This window comes from Amblyomma mixtum, chromosome 1 (genome assembly GCF_055824585.1).
Source record: "Amblyomma mixtum isolate Tamu chromosome 1, ASM5582458v1, whole genome shotgun sequence".
Lineage (NCBI taxonomy): Eukaryota > Metazoa > Arthropoda > Arachnida > Ixodida > Ixodidae > Amblyomma > Amblyomma mixtum.
Genome location: NC_143012.1, coordinates 155967755 through 155991403, shown reverse-complemented (window position 1 = coordinate 155991403; position 23649 = coordinate 155967755). Strand labels below are relative to the sequence as shown.

Below are 23649 nucleotides of genomic sequence, written 5' to 3'. Positions count from 1 at the left end.
ATCCTGCTTGGCTCAATATAGGAATGGATCATTTCACTCCGGTGAAACCGGCCTTTTCCAATACATTTCCAATATGGGCCGCCATTTACATATCCTGCTTGGCTCAATATAGGAATGGATCATTTCACTCCGGTGAAACCGGCCTTTGCCAATACATTTCCAATATGGGCCATTTACATATCCTGCTTGGCTCAATATAGGAATGGATCATTTCACTCCGGTGAAACCGGCCTTTTCCAATACATTTCCAATATGGGCCATTTACATATCCTGCTTGGCTCAATATAGGAATGGATCATTTCACTCCGGTGAAACCGGCCTTTGCCAATACATTTCCAATATGGGCCATTTACATATCCTGCTTGGCTCAATATAGGAATGGATCATTTCACTCCGGTGAAACCGGCCTTTGCCAATAGATTTCCAATATGGGCCATTTGCATATCCTGCTTGGCTCAATATAGGAATGGATCATTTCACTCCGGTGAAACCGGCCTTTTCCAATACATTTCCAATATTGGGCCAATAACCCGTGCTGCTTGAGAGCCTGTCTACATGATACACCAAGTTCAGTCTCTCACCCTTCCTGCCAGTTTCACAGCAATGTCACATCCCTCTGTAGGAATTTGCTAATTTGGCATTGCACACTTACTTGCAGCAAGATGCAAGTGCTTCACATATGCTGGGCTATCAGACACAACTAGTCAACTGATGCTGATAAAAATGATCGTGCAGGCATCCTTTACGTAGCAGGGTACAACTCAAGAACGAAGCAGCAAATGCCCCTCGAAAGTCTGCCGTCCAGCCAATGGCATCGGCCTATTGTCATGACATGATGGCTCACCACCTTGCAGCAGCCAGCAGCCATGACAGGTGCGAGGTTGCTGGCTGTTACATCATTCATGACAATAGGCTGATGCCAATGGTTGCAGGACTTCCTCTGGGGGGCATTTGCTGCTTCATTCCCCTTGTTATTGGGCACAAGGACATATCGCGGCTACATCTCTGAGCAGCGCCCCCATCACACCAGAAGGGGGGATCCTGTGTGTCGCTCCCGTAGTTTGCAATGCGTCACAGGGCATTCACCATATATACTCATGTAATGAACCCACTTTGCTTTCAGAAAAGGGTTCATTACCCTTCCCCCAAAAAATAAGTTTCGACAGATTTCTTTGTAAGAGTCGAAATTCCACATCACACGTCCACTCGCTTGCCCGCCTGTTCGCCCGCCCACTCGACCACCATTCGTTTGGAAGCAGCCCGTTGCAAGGTGAACTGCCTGAACTGGCGCTGCAGGCTGGTGACATCGCTGCGGAACTTCATGGAACTAGTGCAGCGAGTGCAGCCAAATTGAAGAAACCTATAAATAATGTGCTGCTGCTATTACGACAACTTATGATCAAAACGTGTAATGCAGGAACTCGCTAACAAAATAAACAAATAAACAGAACAACACGAGCCAAATCTTTTAGAACACAGAAATTCTTTCCAGCACCCTTTCCTCCCACAGCAAGTGGAGTCGTGCGACTCCCCGTGACATCTTGGTGGAGCAGCGCAAAGGACGGGACACAAGAAACAAGGAAGGATGCTCCACCAAGATGCAACGGCACCAACTAGCCCAGCAACTTGCTCTTCTGAATCCCCTTGACGTGCAAGATTGACGCTAGCGCCGTTCCTTCCAGAGGTGGAGCTTGTGCCCCCCAGTGTAGTGCCCAACAGCCCGAGCAAGTGGGCGCAGCCACTCACGAGGAGGTTCGGTCGAGGCCCGCCTCCTCCAAGGAGGTGGTGCCCTGTGCCAGGGTCTGGCCTCCAGAGGGGGCTGTGACGATCGCGGAGGAAGAGGAGGTGGCCACCAGCTGTGCGAGGGGCGTGCAGTAGCAGTGGTCGAGTAGCACCAGGTCGATGGGGCTGAGCAGGTCGTCAGCGCCCAGGGTGGCCTTGAGCAGGGCCTCCACCTCAGCCTCCGACGTCTCCGCAAAGAGGGAGCCCGATGCGGGGCCCTGGCCCAGCACCTGCAGACGGGGGGGGGGGGGGGGAGAACAGAGTGAGGACGCTGGCACAGAGTGAGGACGCTTTGGGAAGGTGCACATATTTTACATGCTGAATTTGTACTCCTCACCATCATCCTGGCAATGTCCACTGCAGGACAAAGACCTCTCCTACTGACCCTCCACTAAACCCAAGACCTGTGCCAGCTGCGGCCACCTAATCCCTGGAAACTACCTAACCTCATCCGCCCACCTGACTGTGCCTGCTGTTTACCCTTGACTTCAGATTTACCTTGACTTCAGATTACGTAGGCCCTGCCCATGCCCATTTCTTCTTCTTCACTTCAGCTTGGACATCATTACCACTTGTTTCTTCTGTGACCCAACCTGCTCTCTTCTAGTTTCTTAACCTGTCCAAGATGATCGCAAATCATTTGTAAAACCTAAACATGGTGCCAGGTTTGCCAAGATGCCTCATGATGAACGCCACACAGACTGCGCACCATGATAATCAAAGCAGAGGATGTGGACAAAGTGGGAAAAAGGCCAGCAGAATTTGCCATCAGTCAGCAGAACTGCACAAAAATCCAAAGGTGGCAAACCCCAGAAAAAAGAGGTAAAAAAAATAGGCTGGCCATTTCGCATTACTAAGCATGGAATAGTGTGCGAAAGCACAGTTTCTTAAAAGTGGACACCACTGCCACATACCTGAAAGCGCGACTGAGGTGTCCACTGACCCAGGGAGCCAGTTATGTGCCTTTCGTCTCCTCAAAATCAACACTGTCTACAACGTTGTCAATGCCAACGCCAATGAACGCCGATGGCCGATTGCTCCAGTACCTCATTTCTAACACAACGTTGTCAATGCCAACGCATGCAGCCCACTTCTCTCTGCAGGCAGGGCACTTTATTTTTCATTATTTTTTTTCTGCGTAAACTCTCGTTGATAATCTCTGTCACTACAAGCACACAGCTCAAAGAGTAATTAAGGTGTCCACTGACCTACGAAGCCAGTTATGCGCTTTTCCTCTCCTCAAAATCAATGCAGTCTACAACACTGTCAACGCCAATGCCAATAAACGCCAGCAGCCTATTGCTCCAGTGCCGAGTTGCTGCCAAACGTTGTCAATGCCAACACATGCAGTGCACTTCTCTCTGCCACTACCACCGTGCAGCTCAAAGCGCGATTGAGGTGTCCACTGACCCAGGAAGCCAGTTACGTGCCTTTCGTTTCCTTTCGCGATTCTCTCAGAGGCTTCACGCAAACAGAAGGATTTTGTGGGGTAGGAGGCTAACAGTGCTTCGGCATTAAAAAAAAGAGGTATCCAAAAAGATGACATACCCAACTGGTCAGGCACCAGTAAAGCAACTTTCGATGGAGGATAAGGGACAGATGACACTTGGAAAATGAATACCGAACATCTTGAATGGCTCGGATTCCAACATCAGCTGTGACACCTGTTCGAGGCCTGGCTAGGCCTGGATGGCAATAATAGCTGCCATCCTCCTTTACTATTAGCATCGCTTCTCTGAATGTCTCCAGTGTCTTCTGCAGCTTAAGTTCAAAAAACAGCAGGCCCACGGAAAAAAACAAAACATGCGGCATGATTATCAGCTACACAACCTAGATGATTCGCAATACCTTCATTGTGACGACCACACAAGGCAACTGCCCTATGGCGAGACGCTTGTTATGTGGCTCCACTTCTGATGTTACTATCAGAGTACAAAGTTAAACCTAGATGCAACGAACCTCCATATAGTGAATTTCTTGATGTTATGAAGTTTCTCAATCCCCCAACGCCGCCCCCACAGAAGCGCGTGTATTTGAGACATCCATATATCGAAAGTGTTGAGGCAGCTCACCTTGATATAACGAACTCGCTACACCGACTGCCTGTTAGCTTGTGGTGAGTAAAGAAATTTGGCACAAAAGTTTCATGACTATAAAGCCCGAACTGACATGAGAGGAACGTCTACGATTGCAATGAGCAACCGCAGTTGACAACGTGCCGTGCTCCAGCACTGTCGGCGCATCTCCACTGCTTTCGCCTTTGGAAAGTCGCACCACGTGGCACTACAACAGTTCATGCTCAGAAGCAAAGAAAAATAATGGGACATAACAAAAAAGACACGGCCTCCCCCACTTTACCCAGCCGTAGTGGCATTGCACAAGCCGCAGCCGTGGTGGTGGTGACTGCTGCCGCAGTCTCGCTATTTTCGAACTGATCTCATCTGATCACCTCAAGCTGAACATATTCAAGCTGATCTCACCTACATTTCTCCTCTCTAGTATTCTCGCAAAAACTGCATGCAAAGAAAACCTGGAAGTAAGGAAAAATCGCGGACTGTTTTCTAGTTTCAGATTACACATTAGACATTAGTATACATGGATCACCACGTGGTAATACCCTGCAACTGCTAAACAACTTGTAATACAATTTCTTCTTGATGCAGTTTCGGTTACATTAACTGAACAATGGCTGTGACATGTAAGGGGTGTGTAGGTCACATGAGGCATGAAACAAAACTTACATTTAAATACTGATATGCCATTTGTTTTAATTCCAGCACTTGAAAAAAAGACTGGCTTAGCACTGGAGTGCATTAAAACTAAAGAATTCCACCAGAGGTTTGACCTACACAATCAGGCCTTCCAATATAAGAGTACATCATTTTACCACGACTTTGTCCACATTGCTTGTATACGGTGATTGTGTCAATGGCCCCTTCGAGGCAACCAAGTTTTGGCTCACCAAGTTCTCCAGGTCATGGAAGCTATCGTCGATGGCTGCCAGAGAATGGTTGCCATCTTCTGTCCCAGCAACATTGCCTGCACCACAGACGACATTGAAAGCATCACAAGGAGAACACGGCAGGCCACAGAAACTAACGCAAGTGAGTGGGGTCAGCATCCTGCAACTTCCATTTTCAACAGCTGCCCGATCGCACACACTATCACACATAGAGTCAGGGCAGCTTTTCGCAATGAGGCAATGGTGCATTTGCACCATACAAGCTAGAGCCAACTAGTGCAGGACATGCCCGGGACATGCCCACTGCCTGCAGCGAGGAAACTATTATTTGCCGGCCACACTACCACTTGTCAAGCAGGCAAAAAAAAGTGCTCAAAAATCATGATCCTCGCCAATTTCCCAAATGGTAATTACAAAGCACATTGGCTGCGTTAGCTGAGCAAAAAAACAAAGCAAGACAATGCATCAACCCATTACACTGTCCTCATGACTGCGAAGCAAGGCCGTCAACAAACAAGACTATGTCAAGTGAAAGAGATGTGCGAGGTTAAGTGCAAAAAATCATCTGCATAACCAAAGCTCAAGAAGCAGTGGGGATGCAACAAAGGCACTCCAAAGGGCAAGGCCAGCTCATGATGGAGCATGAAGCTAGCCGTCCAAAACATGGTGGACAGGAAGCAAATTGCAAACTGCGAGGTTTAACGTCTCAAAGCAACACTTGTGCTACGAGGGACGCTGCAGTGGACGGCTCTGGATTAATTTAGACCACCTGGAGTTCTTTAATGCGTGCTGACATTACACAGCACATGGCCACATTTCACACTTGGCCTCAATTGAAACTTGGCTGCCGTGGCTGAGAGTGAACATGGGTCCTCAGGCTCAGTAGCCCAGTGCCCTAAATCACTGAGGCACTGCAGCAGGTGGACAAAAAGCTATCTGGGCACAAGTGTAAACGGTTTCGTCACAAGAATGGTCCATCGTTGGACTGGCAGCATAGAAAGTGAGAGGGAAGACGCTATGCCTTGCTGTGTGCACATGACAAGCCACTCTGCACTGATTTTTTTAACACTCAGCCTCCGACTGTGTGCGACCACGTCTCACCTCCACCACGGCCAAACATCGGCCTTGGTCAGTATACCAGTCAATACCGGTCAAACACTGGTCAATATACCGAGGGTATATTGATAAGTTGTATTATTTCTGACACGATGATAAATAAGGCTCTGATTCTGAATGAAGTCCAACTGTTTGGGCTAGTTTATCTGACATGCTTCAACTAAACAAGAAGTTCACTGGAAAACTGCAGGCACATGAGAACAGCATGAGCGTGTCCTCTCTATTCACTGCTTTTTGTCCGCGGAGGAGTGGAGAGGGTGGACAGCAAAGAAAGAAGAGGGGGGGGGGGGGGCCTCACCGAGCACGTCGAAGTCCAGCTTGTCATTGTGGGGCGCCTGGGCGGCCTCCTGGAGCAGGGCACGCACCTGCTCCGCCGACAGCACTGAGTCCAGCTTGAGCAGTGGCTGCTCCTGCGAGGAGGACATGCTGCCTCCCACCCCGTCCACTGCCGGCTGCTGCACAACAGGGGAGGGGAAGGGAACATGCGTCACCACCTGCCCCCACACAGGGTCATGTTAACAGGTACACAACACTCCTCCGAACGCCTCACAGCAAGATTTGCTGTAAAGGAGTAAACAGTAAGCGATCCTGAGCAACACCTGAAGATCCATAATGAAATACAGTCAGGATGAATTGCATTACCTTGATTAATGCTTTCTACCAGGCTCTCAATGAACACAAACTTGCCCTGACCGTATGGCAGGGGCAAGCCTCACCAGTAGTAGGGTGCTGTAATAAAGTTTTCATAAATTACAGTGTTGTGCAACTTGATCGTAGCAGCTTTGAAAAACTCTTCCATCTCAACTGGAGGCTCAGTTGCTGTGCAACCACATGTAAAGCTTGCGTACTGAGGCAGCTTTGAAGGTGCCTAACAATGTGGGAGGCTGCTGACAGCCCCTAAATGGCACAGTGGGCTGAAAGCAGATCGATAGAGGTCATGCGGAAAGGCAAAAGGATTCATGCCCATAACTAATAAAGCAAGGATGTTGCTTCAGGCAGGGTTACCTAAAACCTTCAAACCTTTACCCTTTAAGCAGCCCCTCCCCTAAGCTGGCTTTGTTTTAAATAAAGAAAAAAAAAAGTACTTCACTTAAGCATGCTTTGACCCTCAGTGTAGTTCAACATGTGCCCACTGGAGGAAAAGAAGCGACAATTTGTATTACAGCAATACATGTAATTGCTGAAAAAAAAAAAAAAAAATTGAGTACTACCATATCTTCAGACATTCAAGTTCCTTTTTCAAAATACAGCAACAGATATAAACTCACTGGTACCTCTGCTATCAAGCTGGCTCTCAGGGTGAGGTGTAACCCAGGTTTGAAAAAAACTGCAAAACAGCGGTACTAAAGCTAAAAAAATGACAGAGTCCGTGTTCGCAACAATGATGCAAGAAAATCAGTTCTCTGGACTATTACTTGCGTTTGCTCAAGTTGCCTTAGCCTGGAGCTCAACACGTGACCAATTACAAGTTTTACTTCAAGCAATTTGCGAAAGCAAATGGCAGTTCTTGTAATGAAAGACTATGGTAAAAACCAGCTCACTCAAGTGGTCAGTCCAAAATCATTAGCGATGCCCAGAGAGAAGTTCATGAAAGTAGTAACAAATCTTCCAAGCTGGCTTCAACCACTATGCATTTCAATCAATCGCCATTCTTGAAGCTTGGCACTGCATTATGAAATGTACAAATTAAGACACTACTCTTGACTGAGTTCACTCATGTTTTCAAAGCACTGCGCTCCTCGTGACGGTTAATGTAGGGCACTGCGGAGAGAGAGCTCCTTAATGAAAAGCAGAGATTTCAGCCGGCGTGAATATTCGCTGACATGCCACTCTGCGTAGGGGAGGGAACAGGAGAGTAAAGATGGAGCAAGGGTGGCAGAAAAAAGTGTACTCATTGAAGAGGATTGCAACGCAATAGTTCACCGCATGATGGCTTCTTTGGATGCCACCGAAGTCAAGTTCCGTGCATGTACAGCGGGGTAATCACGTGTTCAGCAATTTAGAGTTTGTCCAAAACACCAAATAGCGTCCAAATAGGCAAATAAGAATATCATTGCACGTCGCTGCTGTATTTAGCAGCCTAAAGGACCTAATATAGAGTGCACTGTGAGTGGCACTTGAGTGACGGACTGCATGCATTGTTCATAGTGCGCACATTTGTTGACGTACGCCCGACATTCGAAGAGAATATGAAGCACAGTCTCAATTGAGCTGTAGTCGTTACAGTACGGACTGTCTGCTCGCTTGAAGCACCTAAGGCCAAGCTCAAGTTATAGAAAAAATTGTTTCCTGCAAAATTTTACAAAAATGCAGACAGTATCGGTAGTGTAAAGGACCTAAAAGTTAGTTTGTATTAACTAATGATGACTGAGGGCAAAAATTTTAGAAATGGCTAATATTAAAAGCTCCAAAGAAGGTCGGGTAACCTTCTCGACCATCCTTGGCTGGGCAAGGATCTTGAGGCTCCCAACAAACCGAACAAAGAACCCAGCCTTCTCAGGAATGAGAATGTGGCTGAGTTGCATCATAAAATCAAGCGAAATAACCAGCCAGAATTCACTGTTTTTGAACAAAATCTGCATCCCTTAAAAAGCTAAAGACATATGACATGTCCACAATTGCACTGTCCCTTAAGAGCAGCGCTGGATGAAAAGGGATGCATTCATTATAAAATTGAGCAGAGTACTTGTTTCTTAGTTTTTTGAGTTTTCAGCATGAGAAAAAAAATAACGTTTACTATAAGTTAATATCCACATTTTTCACATAGACGTTTTGTCGTTTTTCCAACAGAAAATTATGTGCTAGGTGAGTGTGCCCAGTGCAAAGTCGACATAAGGTTACTTCAGTGCAATGTTCCTGATGCCTGCACGATTTCCATTCTCCGAAGATGGGCTTAACGAAGTGTAGTTTGTTGTTTACTTCATTTTCCCAAGCCGCCTACAATGTAACTTTCAACTTAGAGTGTATTAACTTCATGCAGTCTCCATGAGGCATGTTGACTTTTTTGATTTCGCTGCTGCAAGCTCAAGAGACACATGTGTCTGCCTTCTCATTTCCATCTATCCCTACGTGGCTTAGCACACAGCAGAACCTTATCATGCGACCTTTCGTTGCGATTTTTTCTATGTTGCATACAAAATGCTTTCGACTAGGGGTTCAAATGCATTTCCAGAATAGAGTGCATGGAGTAAGCTTAGTGAATGAGTTTAAATTATGCTGTTTTCAATATTATAATTCATTATTCTGCCTACAGCCACACACAGCATAGCATTCAGCAGTGAAAATTAATTTGCAATTCAGTAGTCTTACTATTTTTTCCCATTTTCCTTGTAATCCAGCACTTCCAACATAGTTTCTCAATTTTGAGCCATCTGTGAAAAATTCTGTGTAGCAAGTATATTTTTCTTTAAGAACCAGATATTCCTGCAGTAAGTGTTCATGTGGGAATTGGTTTGATGAACATATGTTAATGTCAGGTCATGCACAGAGGGTAGGCTGTACCACGTCAGCAGTGGACTTTGCCCTGGGGCAATTTCAAGTATGGCATCTAGCAATCCTAACTCATGACATTTATCTTAGAAGTGTTATAAAACGGGTCTTATCGATTGGGGCCATTTAATAAAGAGTGTCTTGGAAGCGCACTTTGTGATCAAAGGGGTAACAGAGGTGTTTTGGCAGAAACCTCATTTTTAGTATGCATGCGCACATAAACAATGCTCTCCTATCTGTGAAGGGCAGTTCATCTGTTTAGACCATAAAGTACACATCCATAATCTAAGGTAGAGCGTGCTATACTAGCGGTAGATTTGTAAAAGGCATGTTCTATCAGATCCCCAGTGTTTTCATAAAAGTACTTTAAGTATATTCCAGAACTGTGAGGACTTCTTTTTGAGCGAAATTATGCGAGCTAGAAATGAGTTTTTTTTTTTTTTTTTTTTACGTAATAGCAAGACGTTTGTTAATTTTTTACAGGCAATTTGGTTTGGTTTAGGTGTATTTTAGGGTCAGTTTGTAAGTCTCGTTTGAACGAGAAAAGCACAGCAACTGTAAACTGCGTGGAAAATTGAAATCCATTCTTACTTGCCCATGTCACTAATTTGTTTATTGTCAACTGTATTTGTCTCCCGAATGATGCTACGTTAGAGGATGTGCAGGATATTTGAAGATCATCAACGTAGACCAAATACATAATGAACTTTTAAGATTATACTAGCTATGGAATTCATTTTTATACTAAAAAGTGGTGTGCTTAAGATACACCCGTGAGGTACTCCATTTTCCTGAATTAAGATGCTAGAGAGGGTTTAGCCTAAGCTTACACGAAAAAAACGGTTGGACAGGAAATCTTTACGCAGTCAAAACATCCTGCCATGCATGCCAATCTCTGCCAGGTCGCAAAAAATTCCGAACCTCCAGGTTGTGTTGTATGCTTTCTTCAAATCAAAAAAAGAGAGCAAGACAGTGTTATTTGTGCATAAAAGCTTCTCCGACTGTATTTACAGGCAAACTAGATGGTCAGTTGTTGAGCATGCCTTTTTGAAACCACATTGATGGATGTCAAGAAGTTCGCAGGATTCAAGGACAAATGTTAGTCTTATATTCAAGACACTCTGAAAAGATTTGGTGAGACAGCTTGTAAGGGCTATTGGTCTATAGCTACTAGGGAAGGCTGGCGGCTTTCCAGATTTCAGGAATGGTACTAAAATGGACTTTTTCCACTCCTCAAGTATTTTTCTTTGAATGAATATTTTGCCAAATAAATTCGAGAGTGCCTTTACGGCAGGCTGAAAAAGATGGGCAAGCATTTCGTAGTGTATTTGGTCGGGTCCTGGAGCAATTGTTTTGCCGGCAGACAGTACTCTATTTCTTTGGAGAGTAATTAAATTGTTGTATTGTTCATTTCAACTCCCACTTGTTGGAAGTCTTTGTTTTTCGGCCATAATTTTGTGTTTCAGAAATGGCTGCATATAGTGTGACGAACTGGAAACTGCAGCGAAATGTTCCCCCAATGAGTCTGCTTGTTCCCCTATGCTTGTTTGTGTGCCAGGCGTTGTCAGAAGAGGAATTGTGAACGGTGAGAAGTGCCATTTAATTTTCCTACCTGTTCCCACATTTTTTTCACTGCGATTTGACTGTATATAGACGAAACATAAATCTGCCATGAGGCTTTCTCGGCACTACGACAGATGTACTGAGCTCTACCTATTGCCCTTTTTAACAAGGTCCTTCTGTGTCGGACACCTGCGAAATTTACCCCAAGATTTATTTTGTTCCTTTTTTGCTTCCCTGCAATCCTATGTCCACCACACTTTGTGGTTTCGTCGCACCACTCCTGAAGATTGACGAACAGCTAAGTGTGCGGCAATTATGACGCAATTCGTGAACTTTTTATTAACCTCATAGATGCCAATTTTTCTGACACTATTTTTTCTAAAGTGCCTTTTGCTAAGTTGTCAGTCTGCTAAATGAAGCTTCCAATGTCATGGTTTTGTTGGGATGACTTCTGGAACAGATGGCAATCTGATTAGTACAGGGATGTGATCACTGCCATATCAGTTGTCGATGACATCCTGATCTTACAACAGACGGTGAACTAAAGGACAAATCTAAACAGCGCATTTTCCAAGAGGTTGGAGAGGAGTATGTAGTTTTACCAGAGTTAAACAAACAAATATTACTGCTCAGAAAAAAATCCTCTATAATTTGACCTCTGGTACCGGTTTTTTCACTTCTCCAGAAAAAAGAATGAGCATTAAAATCGCCAAGTACCAGACAAGGCTCTGGTAGTTGGGCTAAATGGTTTTCTAACTTTATGTAGATTACTTTCAGGTGTAGCTTGAGGTATACAGAGCACACTACAATAGTGTTATATGTAAGTAGAGTGGCTGCTACAGCCTCTAATTTAGCAGCAAGTTACACTTTGCACGGCGATGGCTACCCCTCCCGATAACCTGCTTGCATGCTCTCAGTCATGGCAGAATGCCTTCTACTTTTTTCAGCACATTAGTATGCTAGGGACCTAGGTTAGTTTCCTCTAGGCACAAAGCAACAAGGGAGAATTAAGTTAACATGTGCTTTATATCACTGAAATGATTTAAGAGTCCCCTGCTGTTCCAATGTATTATGAATGCCATCTTATTTTATGTATGCGGGGTAGGAAACTAGGTTTGGATTGACTCCATGATTCAAGCTTGTTTCTCTCTCCCTTTTTTTTTCCAGATCCCGAGAGTTCTGCCGTCCCTGCGACGCTCACAGCCCAGAACTACCCTGGCTCGTGTCCATCACTTCTTCAGAGGCGCTGGACGATTGTGCAGACAGCGCATGGGTCTTTGTGCCAGACCTCGCCTCATAGGCAGAGGTCTCGAGGCCCACTGACCCGAGAGGCAGTGTAACCAGCCTTGGAGGTGGTGGAGCAGTCTTAGATGCCTCCACTCGGGGTCTCCACAGCCTCACTACGTAAGGCCTGGGCAGGTGCCAGAGGCCGGTGTGATGGTGGTTGTTGCTCCACAACAAGATACGCATGGGACATGGATGTCAAATATGCAAAGATGGTATAAAGCCCTTAAAAAAAAAAAAAAAAAAAAGACGTCCTTAGTGTCAGCACGACCTCTATTCCTTTAACCCTTTCAGGCGCCATTTTTTGTTTTGACTGAAATGAATTATTTTTTCACCTAAGTAGTATATTCTGGCCTCAAGAAAGGGAATTTGTTAGTTTTCGAACCTGAAAGACCAGCAGCTAAGTTTTGACAACGATGTAGAGAATTGGGCACAAAGTGTCAGATTTGTTAGAAATAGTAACATCGAAATGTTCTCGTGTCTCAGGTAAGCACCCAAGGGATCGTGGAATCATTTTGTGTTTCAAAGACTCACATTATGCTCGAAAATGAGCAAAAACAATCGATGTTTTCACTCCCGGCAAAATCTGTCTGCACAAAAAAGCAACTTATTTGCAACAAGAAGGGTGCTCAATTTGACTGAAATAATGAAATCACTGTTAAGTGCTCCATTTTCTCAGAAAAAGTTTGCTGCTTACGCAACTGTGTATTAAAGCGCCTGAAAGGGTTATAAGGAACTTCACAAGGTGCAGCTTTTTGTTGCAAGATGTGTTCCTGTGCTGTCTGCTTTTTGCGGCAGTGCACTGGTGAAATTGAGTACAGTGGGAACACTCATTATTCCCAACATACTGAATAATGAAGTTGTTTCATGCACAGTACTAAGTGCTTGTTATTCACATGATATAAAATAAATATTGCTCAACCGCTGTTTCGACATTTTTTTTTCTCTTCCATTAACGCACAGAACGGCAGCCCCGCTAGTTTTGACCAGTCACGGAACCTTTTACGCAGGCAATTGTTTTGGAATACAAATTTTAATATTACAAAGACCTCTCAGCCGTTCTCTGTGGTATTTAGACATATTTTACTTCATCACAATGTGCCAGGCATGGACTCTTCCAAATGTTCAACTGCATAGGTCTACTAATGACTCAACATCATGAAAGCTCTGAGGCTGCATGGTTTTGTGTATTCATTTTTATACCCTCAAGGTACAAACATACATTACAGAGGGGAGGGGGTGGATGCTGAGGAATACAGATTGTAATGAAAAAAAAAAATGTTAGTAGTAAAAATACACACCAATCTGTAAAATCGGTTAAAAATAAAAGTAAGAACATGAAGAAATAAAAGAAATGAACAAAGAGGTACAAAAGAATAAATTTTTAAATCAGCAACGGTGCTAATAAATTCGAAAATATAACAAGGAATACAGCTCCTAATAAACCTACTGAATACAGCTCCTAACGAAATAAACAGCCATGATGAGAATTTGAACACCACCTAGGAAAAGAGGCTTTGTAATGCAGATTTAAAGTTTTCAATTCCAGATATGCTTGTCAGTGATGCTGACAGGTTATTCTAGCCACTGCTTGTCCAAGGAAGAAATGAGTATGAATACGCAAGCATATATGAGAATGGAATATGTACTTTCTTGCTGTGGTTACGGCGAGATGAAATGCATGACGGTGGTTGAACCCAAAGACAGTGCAAGGTTGTGTTATCGCAGTGTATTTTACAAAAGAGAGACAGGAGAGATAACTTTCTTCGGGTTGATAAAAGTGGTACTTGTGAATAGGCTTTCATGTAAGTAACACTAGTGGTCCTTTGGTATAAGATAAACTGGGCTCAGCGTTTTTGTATTGCCTCAAGAGACTATGAGAGTTACATGAATCGGACTCCAAACAGATGATGTGTATATGTGGACGAATGTAAGTTGTGTACAATAATAATTTTAATGACGATGCTCCAAGGGAGAAATTTCACCGCATATATCCAAGAGTGCTATTGGCTTTAGAAGTAATAAGGGACTAATTACTAAGCGACATCCACCTGAGTGCAGCCATACAGCTACAAAGGAAAGCTATACAGATTTCTCAGAAACTTCATAGTTAAAGAAAACTTCTTTTCTTTGCTTTCCTTTGTAGCCGTATGGCTGCACTTGGGTGGATGCCAATGAGTAATTACTCCCTTATTAAAAATTCTACTCCACCTTGGGGGATTCCCCTAAACATTTGACCAACACAGTTCCCACTTTGAGTTATTGATCAATTCGCTCTCGCCCTACCATGAGCTTGCCGTCCCGGTTGGCTCAATTGGCAGAGCGGCTGCTCCGGTGAAGTGGTGGTCCCAGGTTCGAACCCCGGACCAGGACGAATTTTTCTTTAACTACGAAGTTTCTGAGAAAGCTCTACAGCTTTCCTTTGTAGCCTTATGGCTGCACTTGGGTGGATGCCAATGAGTAATTACTCCCTTATTACAAATCTACTCCACCTTGGGGGATTCCCCTAAACATTTGTCCAACATGGCTTTAGAAGTGATGTAACTGAAATACGATTTCCAAGACAGATTGCTGGTAATGAGAACACCCAGGTACCGATATGATGTCACAGATTCTAATGAGGCGTTATTAAGTATATACGTGATACTTGTGTGGTTAGTATGAGATACCCTCATTAATTTGCATTACTGGGGCCAATGGTGAGTTGACTTCATTAGTGGTTACAAACTGAACGCGAGATGTGGGGAAAGCACGAATCCAGTCAATTATTGCAGGGTCTATGTTTAGGAAGCTTAGTATATGAAGAAGTAGTGCATGCTTAACCTTGTCAAAAACTTTGGAGAAACCAAGAAAGATACAGGTCATAGCAGGGTGTCGAACCGGTATTTTTTCGGGTTCGGTTCGGGTTCGGGTTCACGCCTTTCGGGTTCAGTTCCGGGTTCGGCTCCAGAGGGCCATTCCGTTCCGGTTCGAACCGGTTCGGACCATCTCGAACCGGTTCAAACGGGTTCAAACGGGTTCAGGACAAAAAAAAATTAGAACGCAGATGGGTTTCAGTGATATGCGTTTTCTTTTTTCTTGCACATCGCTATACAAAATAAAAAATGCAAAGATTTGTTTATGAGAACATAAAATTGGGCTAGTTGGTAACGGTTGCTTAAGAAGCGCAGGAAACAGGACAAACGGAAGTCTGGAGACGACACAGACGCCGACTAACAACTGGTTATTACATTATCGGAAAAGTATATGAAGGCGGAGGACACAGTGAACAATCCAGAAAACAGAAGAGCTAAAATTAAAACTAAAAAACATACTGCGCATGCACATCGTAGTCGAATCATCACATCTTTTGCAATGAAATTCGAAGACTATATTCCATAGTAGACGGCACTCCCCTATCTCCTTGACCTTATCCAGTTGCCACGAAATCCTGGCTCCTTATCTACGAAATTGATGTATGGTGAAGCAACACGCTCATCTGCATCATTATAGTCAGAGTAGAAGCTCGGGCGAGTTGGCAATCGTTCACTTGCCACATAGCGCTAAAAAGACACGGACACAAGAGAGACACAGGACGGGCGCTAACGCCCGTCCTGTGTGTCTCCCTGTGTGTCCGTGTCTTTTTAGCGCTATGTGGCAAGTGAATCATCTGCATCCTTCCTGATCATAAAGGCCTCCACCATCTCCCTAAAAATTCGATCAGAGTGATTAAACAGGGGACTTGTCTTTTTAAGTGGGGGGGGGGGGGGGGGGGCAGATGAGCGTGTTGCTACACCATCTATCAGTTTGGTAGTCATGGAGTCAGGCTTTCTTGGCAGTGTGTGAGGTCCAGGAGATAGGGGAGTGCCGTCTACTATCGAAGATACTCTTCGAATTTCGTTGAAAAAGACGTCACGACTCGACTGCGATGTGCATGCGCAGTATGGTTGTTAAGTTTTAACCTTTGTTCTGTTTTTTTTTTCGGGGGGGGGGGGGGGGGGGGGGGTTGTTTTCTGTGCCCTGCGCCTTTGTATACTTTTTCTAGAATAAAATAACCAGTTGTTAGTCAGCGCTCGTGTCATGTCCTTTCTTCCTTTTGTCGTGTTTACTGCGTTACTTGAGCACGAAAAAATTGTTTAATGCGAGATGTTCTCACTTTCGCCATTTTATTTATTATCCGCAGAAAAAAGAAGAATTTACGGTAAGAGCCGCAAAATAAAATGAACTCGAAATAAATGAAAATCGGCTGTGTGTATACGCTATAATCCACCTTATGAGGTGTAGGACGAAAAGCCGATACATTTTGCATCTCAAAGACCCTCCTGCTTGAGCAGTTCTGGAGACCCCGTAGCGCGAGTAATAGGTCTCGTATGGAGTGTATTTACGGCCCCGTAAGTACGCAGTGTACTTACGGGGCCCCAAAATTGCCGCCCCCGCCTTTACTACATGGTAAGAAAATGTTCGAGAATCCCTCCACCGCCCATCCCCCACCCAACGAGAGCCTCGTGGGAGCACTGGCTCTCCCTAACATAAAGAACTTACCAAACATATATTATTCGACAACGCCTTTGTGACTCACGTTATATATCCTGAGCCCCTATAGCTCAGTATCTTCAAAAACTCAGCTAATCGTGTCTTCTCACTATAGTAAAGTAAGAAATTTGTTCGTGATAGAATGTTTGGGACTAGGGATGTGCGAATATCAAATTCTTCGAATACGAATCGAATACGAATACTTGGCTCCGAATATCGAATCGAATATCGAATAATCAAGGAGAGACGCATTTAACCACTACAAAACATTTATCTGAGCACCCCGAGAACATCACAGTTCAACTATCGATGATTAAATGAACACAAAAGGCTGCACGAAAAGTATCAGTCTCGAACATAATTCTTAGAAGAGTGGAAATATCAGAGAAGATGGCAGGTACACAGCATTGATTAAAGCTAGCTTGTCATCAGCACGAACGCGCGTTGCTGGGATGAACATAAAAGGTTGTCGTGAAGGAAAACCCGCTGCTCCACATGGTCAGGCAGAAGTAGTTCCCTTCTAGCTGAAACGACTCCTCCAGCCACAGAAAATGCCCCCTCACTTGGCACTGAACTGGCACGTATTGCGAGGTACTTCGTGCATAGCTCTGACTACACCAGCTTCGCAGGTATAGCCACAAAGAAGCTCACCAGAGCAGTCAGCTACGGCATGGCCCTTGGAGGAAGGAATGAGCATTGCTCTGGGCGCCGCCTTGTTGTTATGTCTCTGTCGATAGGGCTTGCGAACCGAAATGAACGCCGGTGCTCACAATGAATATTCGGCTAGCAACGAATATTCGCGTCGGGTCGAATATTCGATACAACACAAATACTTGGATTTCGAATCGAATACGAATACTAAAAATATAATATTCGAATTATATTCGGAAATCTAGAATATTCGCACACCCCTATTTGGGACTCTTCCTGGGGCGCTATCAAAGGCAACCTTTGCGTCCACAGAATTTTTTGCGCCCTTGATAGAGTGATACAGAGGGGTTAATCTGGCGTGCACCATTTGTCCACCAACTTGTTTCAGGCATTTATTTCCAAAGCTACAAACAACCCCTTTCTGGCAGCTATGCTTATTAGGTGAGTAAGTGCTTGCCTGTCTTTTCTGGACATGTTCGCAAGTGCTGATTCATTCTGTTTTCTCACTCTTGGCTTTTACTTACCTGTACAGCCTCTCCACAAGGCAGATGACAAATGTTGCGATCGGTCATTACTTCCTCTACCCATACATCTACAGCCTTACCGAAACTTTCTTGATACTAGTGTATTAAAGCGAAGTCAGCGGATGTACAGTGGAGCCCACTTTAATGGCCACAGATATAACGAACGCTCGCTTATTTCGAGCGGGTGTGATGCTACCGTGAAAATATGCATAAGGGCAACGGAAATTCGTCGCAGATACAGCGAACAACTCTGGCCACACCACTCGGTTATAGCGAACGAGGTGGCGTGGTGAATTACCCCGAGGTTGTAGAGGTCGTCCTTCCGCTAAGCACGCAGATGAAATAGCACCTCTCAACCTTCATCACACCGCCCCGGAAGGAACATGTCAACCCAGAAATGGAATTAAAAAGCGGCACTGATGTGCGCAGCGCTAACCGGAAAGTCCGGCGTCCGGTAGCACTGTAAATGCTAATGTAAACACGGTAACAATATGCTATAATTCTCTACTGAAATAGTAAGTAACCGCCGGCCAAACCCGCGTCGATGGCCAACGAGGGCAATCATTGCCTACGCGTTCGCCGGCTCGGCAAAGCATCCTGAGTCGAAGAAGCGCGGTGCGCGTGAGACAGGGGCATCGTCAAAAGCGAAGCTACTGACCAATCTCGCGGATCAACTAAAAACAGCGATTAGATAATTTTTCAAATCCTTGCTGGCCATCCCGGTCACGTGGTATGCATAGCCGTCGTCTCAATCTTTCGCGCCGCTGCAATGTTCAGGCATTGTCATATAGCTGACAGTGCAACGGATGCATTCTGCACCACAAACGCTGCACTACTTCGTCGCTGCATCAGCCCAGTAACGACAGAAGAAGCTCGAAAACACGCGTGACCAGATGATTGCAGATTTCTGGCAACGCGCTTCGTGGATCCATAGCCGACCGGATGTTTACTCGGATAACTACGTTCCTGCGGACCACAAAATCGCAGAAGCGCCTCCTCTGACGGAGACGTTGAACACCAAGTGCGAGCTCTTCCTACTGCCAGGAATCTCATTTACGTGGCCGACCTGCCACCAGTTGCCATGCACACTTCATCCATGATTAGTTATACCCCGTCCCTAAATTTGATCGTGGGCAGCAACGTCTCGACGAGGATTAAATGACCGCCCTAGATAGCCTGGAAAGAGCCACGGCAGGCTCTGCTTTGCACAAGTAGGCACGCATAACGCAGCTTTGTAAGAAATAATTGCCACTTTTAGCGGCCTTAATATTTTTGGCTGTTGTAAGAAGAATCCACTTGCTACGAACATCAGATATAACGAATGGAAACTGCGGGACCATCAGGTTCGCTATAAGTGGGCTCGACTTAGTTTTAATCGGCCACAAAAACCTTTTTCACCCTTCAGACATGGACCTTACATGTTTGGACGTACTACCTTCGCGCCAAAGGGGCGTTTGTGCCGTAGTGCATTTCAACCTGTGCGAGCAACGACAAACAATTTCAGCAATAAAATGGTATTTTTGTCATGATGCTGTATTCTTTTAGGACATACTTAAGCAGTCTCTTAAAAAACCCATTGACATCATACATTTCATTATAACATTTATGTCTGCGATGAAAAACTCTTGAATTCCGTGCCAACTCTTCGTGTTCATAGGACGCAGAACCGCCGCGTTCCACGAGGTCACTGTTCAGACGCAGTGCACTTTAACGCAGGAGGAATATGCTGCGCAAGTTCAACCTCCTGACTGGTTCCCCTTTCATGGTTTGTGCACAGTCTGGAATTTTCACGTGCGGGCGGACGCAGGGAGTTATGGTGACATCAGGCGCTATGGCGAGATCACTGAATTCGACGCGGTCAAGTAATTCATGAGGAGGGTCAGAGAGGTTTCAAATATTCCATGCAACAACCATAAAAAGAAGCCTACAAGATAGCCGAATAGCCTAAAGCATCTGTAAACAGTTTTCTGTTGCGCCGCCATTAGTACGAATCCCACTCGGAGTCAGAGGTAAGACTTTGCATACTATTTTAGTTGTTCTTTTTACTGCGTTAGCAGTATAGCCTGCTTTCCCAAAAATAACCCCGCTGCGTGCGTGCAGCCTCCATCCTTGATGCACACTCCGGTGGACGACACATCAGGGCATTCACTGGTAAAAATGCACCTTCAAAAACTTCAACCCATCTCACCACCCCCCAATACCCACCTGTACCCGATATAGCCGAGGCAGATTGTTGTGAAGGCTCAACGTATTCAATCACCCAAGCGTTCTAAGAAAAACAAAACACTAACAATCATAAGCCTGTCGCGTCAGACACTAAGAACGGGAAATATGACTGCGAAAAGTAGATATAAGTCGTCAGACAGAGAATTCAAGATCGAGCAGTGCGAGAACAGCGGATGGAACTGCGCGCTGGCGACTGGCAGAAATTTTTTCTTAGAAGCAGAACAATTTCAGCGAATCGGCATAACCAAATCACTTCATCGTAGTTACATTGCATGTGTTGTAGCCGGTTCTTTGATGTGCTAGCATTAACATAGTTGATGCTTTCGCGTGAGAAGGTGTTTGTAATAATGCACAGCTAATCTACGAGCCTAAGAGACCCGCCGCGGAGGCTCAGTGGTTACGGCGCTCGACTGCTGACCCATAAGACGCGAATTCGATCCCGGCTGCGACGGCTGAATTTCGATGGAGGCGAAATTCTGGAGGCCCGTGTACTGTGCCATGTCAGTGCACGTTAAAGAACCCCAGGTGGTCGAAATTTCCGGAGCCCTCCACTACGGCGTCTCTCATAGCCTTAGTCGCTTTGGGACGTTAAACCCCATAAACTAAACTAAACTAAACTAACTAAAGATTTACGCAAATATGTAAAAGGGAGGAGTAATAACTCAAGATTTCACATAAACCTGACATACAAGTGTTTAGAATTGGCGGCAGTACATTACAGAAGCGTCAATTAGGCTTCTTCCCAGGCACCAGACCTCCTGTTAGTTTGCTGTCGCATATACTGGATACTATTTTCGCACTTCCCAGCGCAGACAGCTACGGGTGGGTAAGTCTATGCGATAGATCATATCATTTTGTCGGAAAACAAGACGTATGCCGGGATGCAAAAAAAGTGGGGCTGAACCGGGTCCCGAACCGGTTCGGAACGGTTCCTTTGAATCGTTCCGGTTCGGGTTCAGTTCCAAGATGGCGAAAAAAATATGGGTTCGGTTCGGTTCCGGTTCCGGGCGGAAATTCGGGTTCGGTTCCGGTTTAGGGTTCGGGTTCAGTTCCGGTTCGACACCCTGGGTCATAGTCTAGATAGGCATGCAGATCATCACTGAAAGAGACTGGCTGAGTTTCCCAAGCGAAATTTTTACGGAATCTCTGCAGCCCACTGGAAAAAAAGTTATCTTCAGGAAAGTTAACTAGATGCGTGTACATAATGGGCTCCATCATTTTACACGGTATGGATGTAAGGGAAATGGGCCTGTAGATGAGCGGATTTTGTGTTTGGCCTGACTTGTGGATGGGGATTACTTTTCCAGTCATGAGGTATACTGCTAGTGTTATATGACTGTGAAAAAAATGCACTGTAGTATGATTGAACAGTATTCCATGGTAATTTGCAAAAATTTAACACTGATCTCATCGACTCCACAAATAATTTGGATTTTAATTTGAAGTTCTTGAATGGGGCACACAATCCCTCTTAGGAGTGTAGTCTCTCTGTGGTTGTTCCTATTATGGACAGCACACCATAAAAAAAATAAAGGATATGAAAAGAGCAAGCGATAAGTTATTCATCTTAATGTCACAAAAAAAAAATAATAAATAAAAATAAAGCAGAATGACGTAAACGGAGGAAGTTCACAAAAACAAAGAATGACCAGTAATAACAAAACAAGCACATTTACAATCTCATGGAACAGCAAGCACAGTGGGATAAGCAACGGAGCTCTCCGTTTGCAAACGAACGGACAGTCCGACTGGTTTTAAAAGGTAATGGACACGAAGTATAATTTCTTAGAAGTACTGGGATGTGGAGCAGCACAGTTATTCCCCTCTCAAGATACCGACCAGCAGCCACTATCGTGTATACAATGTGGCTAGTTTTTCCAGCGCGATCTCCCCTCCGTCCTATCTGCTTGTTACCTGATCCTCACCAGCTTATTTCCCCCTTTGCAATGCAATGTAGAGCAAGAAATAATAATAATAAATAAAGAACCCAGGCAAGTGGATCTTCAAGTGCTGCTGGTATGATGAGCAATGCCAAACCTTACAGGGAATACCTGCTAAAACATGTTGCTTTCAGCTACCTATTCTGGAAGGATGCGTCTGCCACCCATTAGTTCTATTCCAATGCATTTCACAGCTTTGCTTTACAAGGTATTTTGACCATCTGAGGAACTGTCGAATAAACTTGAATGAATCGTTGAAGCCTACCACCTCATTGTTAAAGGAACACCGCACAGACAAATTACTGCATTCTGATAACAAAGCCACTACCCTAACTGCAAACGGACCTTTTATATGCCAGAAAGGTAGGTGTCACCATCACCGGACGATTTCGCAACTAAACTGTGTTGCATCGACAGCGTTACTTTGGTACAGATGCCAAAGGCTAGGCTGCGCTGCCACTCACTTCAGAACAATGATCATAGAGTTCTTTTCGGTGTAGACGTCACGAGTCTGAATAATGCGATGGGGAAATTTTCAAATGCCAATTTCCATGCCAATAAACATGTCCTTTGCCGCCAGACGAACTTTAATACAACCAGGAAGAGCCATGAAATCGATTTCTATAAAGAACAAAAATTAGTTGTCCGCGCAGGGCCTTTAAATTAGTATAGACACCTAATTTTGGTGGCATGTTTTTTTTCTCTACAATGATGCAGAACACACTACTACACATGGATCACCATGTGGTATTCATCTATAACTGCTAAATAATTCATAATCAAATTTTTCTGTCACACTGTTTCGGTTTCAACAACCAAAATATGGCTGTGATGTCAAACTGTGGCCGATATAGTCACTGCTTCATCGTTTTAATTCACTACAATGCTGAAGCCAGCCATCCGCAAGAGCCGGAATGACAACGTATGTAGAAGCAGTGATGATATTGCAGTTTTTTCATGCCTCGCGTGACCTATATCCATACTTTGACGTCAAAGTCAGCGTCCGGCTGTTGAAACCGAAACCAAAACAGCACGAGAAGTATACCTGATTATTTAGCGCTCACAGGAGAATACCACGTGGTAATCCATGTGCAATAATGCCTTACGCATCACTACAAAGAAGAAAACACTCATCCAAAAGTTAGGTGTCTATACTCCTTTAATAGTGGAGTCAGTGTTTCACACAGCAGTTACCAAACACATGCCCAAACTGACAGTCTTAAACAGCTTGTAGACTATAATTAGGGTCCTTCGTTCTGAAGTTTACTTTTTATGGAATTCTGGGGGGTAAAAATCGGGCAACATTTCAGAACTCAAAATCAGGTGAAAATCGAGTTATTCAGAAAAAATTTCTGAGAAAGCTGTACAGCTTTCCTTTGTAGCCGCATGGCAGTGCTCGGGTGGATGTCAATGAGTAATTACTCCCTTATTACAAATCTACTCCGCCAATCTATTCTCTACAAATCTATTCGCAACGCTTTTCGGGATTTTGGCAGCCATTTAGGCCGGCGGCACGCAGCAAGCTGTAATTTGGCAATGACGCCAAGGCTATGCGACGACCAGGCTTGCACTCGACCATTCGTTTTGGAAGCAGCCAGTG

General features: G+C 44.7%; 1 protein-coding gene across 9 annotated transcripts in view; it reads right to left on the bottom strand.

Annotated features, from left to right (window-relative positions):
• pps (protein partner of snf) overlaps positions 1–23649 on the bottom strand; it is a 150772-nt gene that overhangs the window by 72426 nt on the left and 54697 nt on the right. For 7 of the 9 annotated variants that reach the window (XM_089558612.1, XM_089558628.1, XM_089558635.1 and 4 more), the window contains exons 2-4: positions 6159–6315; positions 4745–4821; positions 1747–2012 (exon numbers count right to left, since the gene is read on the bottom strand). In XM_089558612.1, the coding sequence (XP_089414738.1) occupies positions 1747–2012; positions 4745–4821; positions 6159–6285 (470 nt within the window). In that variant the 5' untranslated portion in view covers positions 6286–6315. Of the gene's footprint in view, positions 1–1746; positions 2013–4744; positions 4822–6158; positions 6316–7401; positions 7526–23649 lie in introns of all 9 variants that reach the window. The other 2 variants (XM_089558620.1, XM_089558603.1) reach the window with 2 other exon arrangements.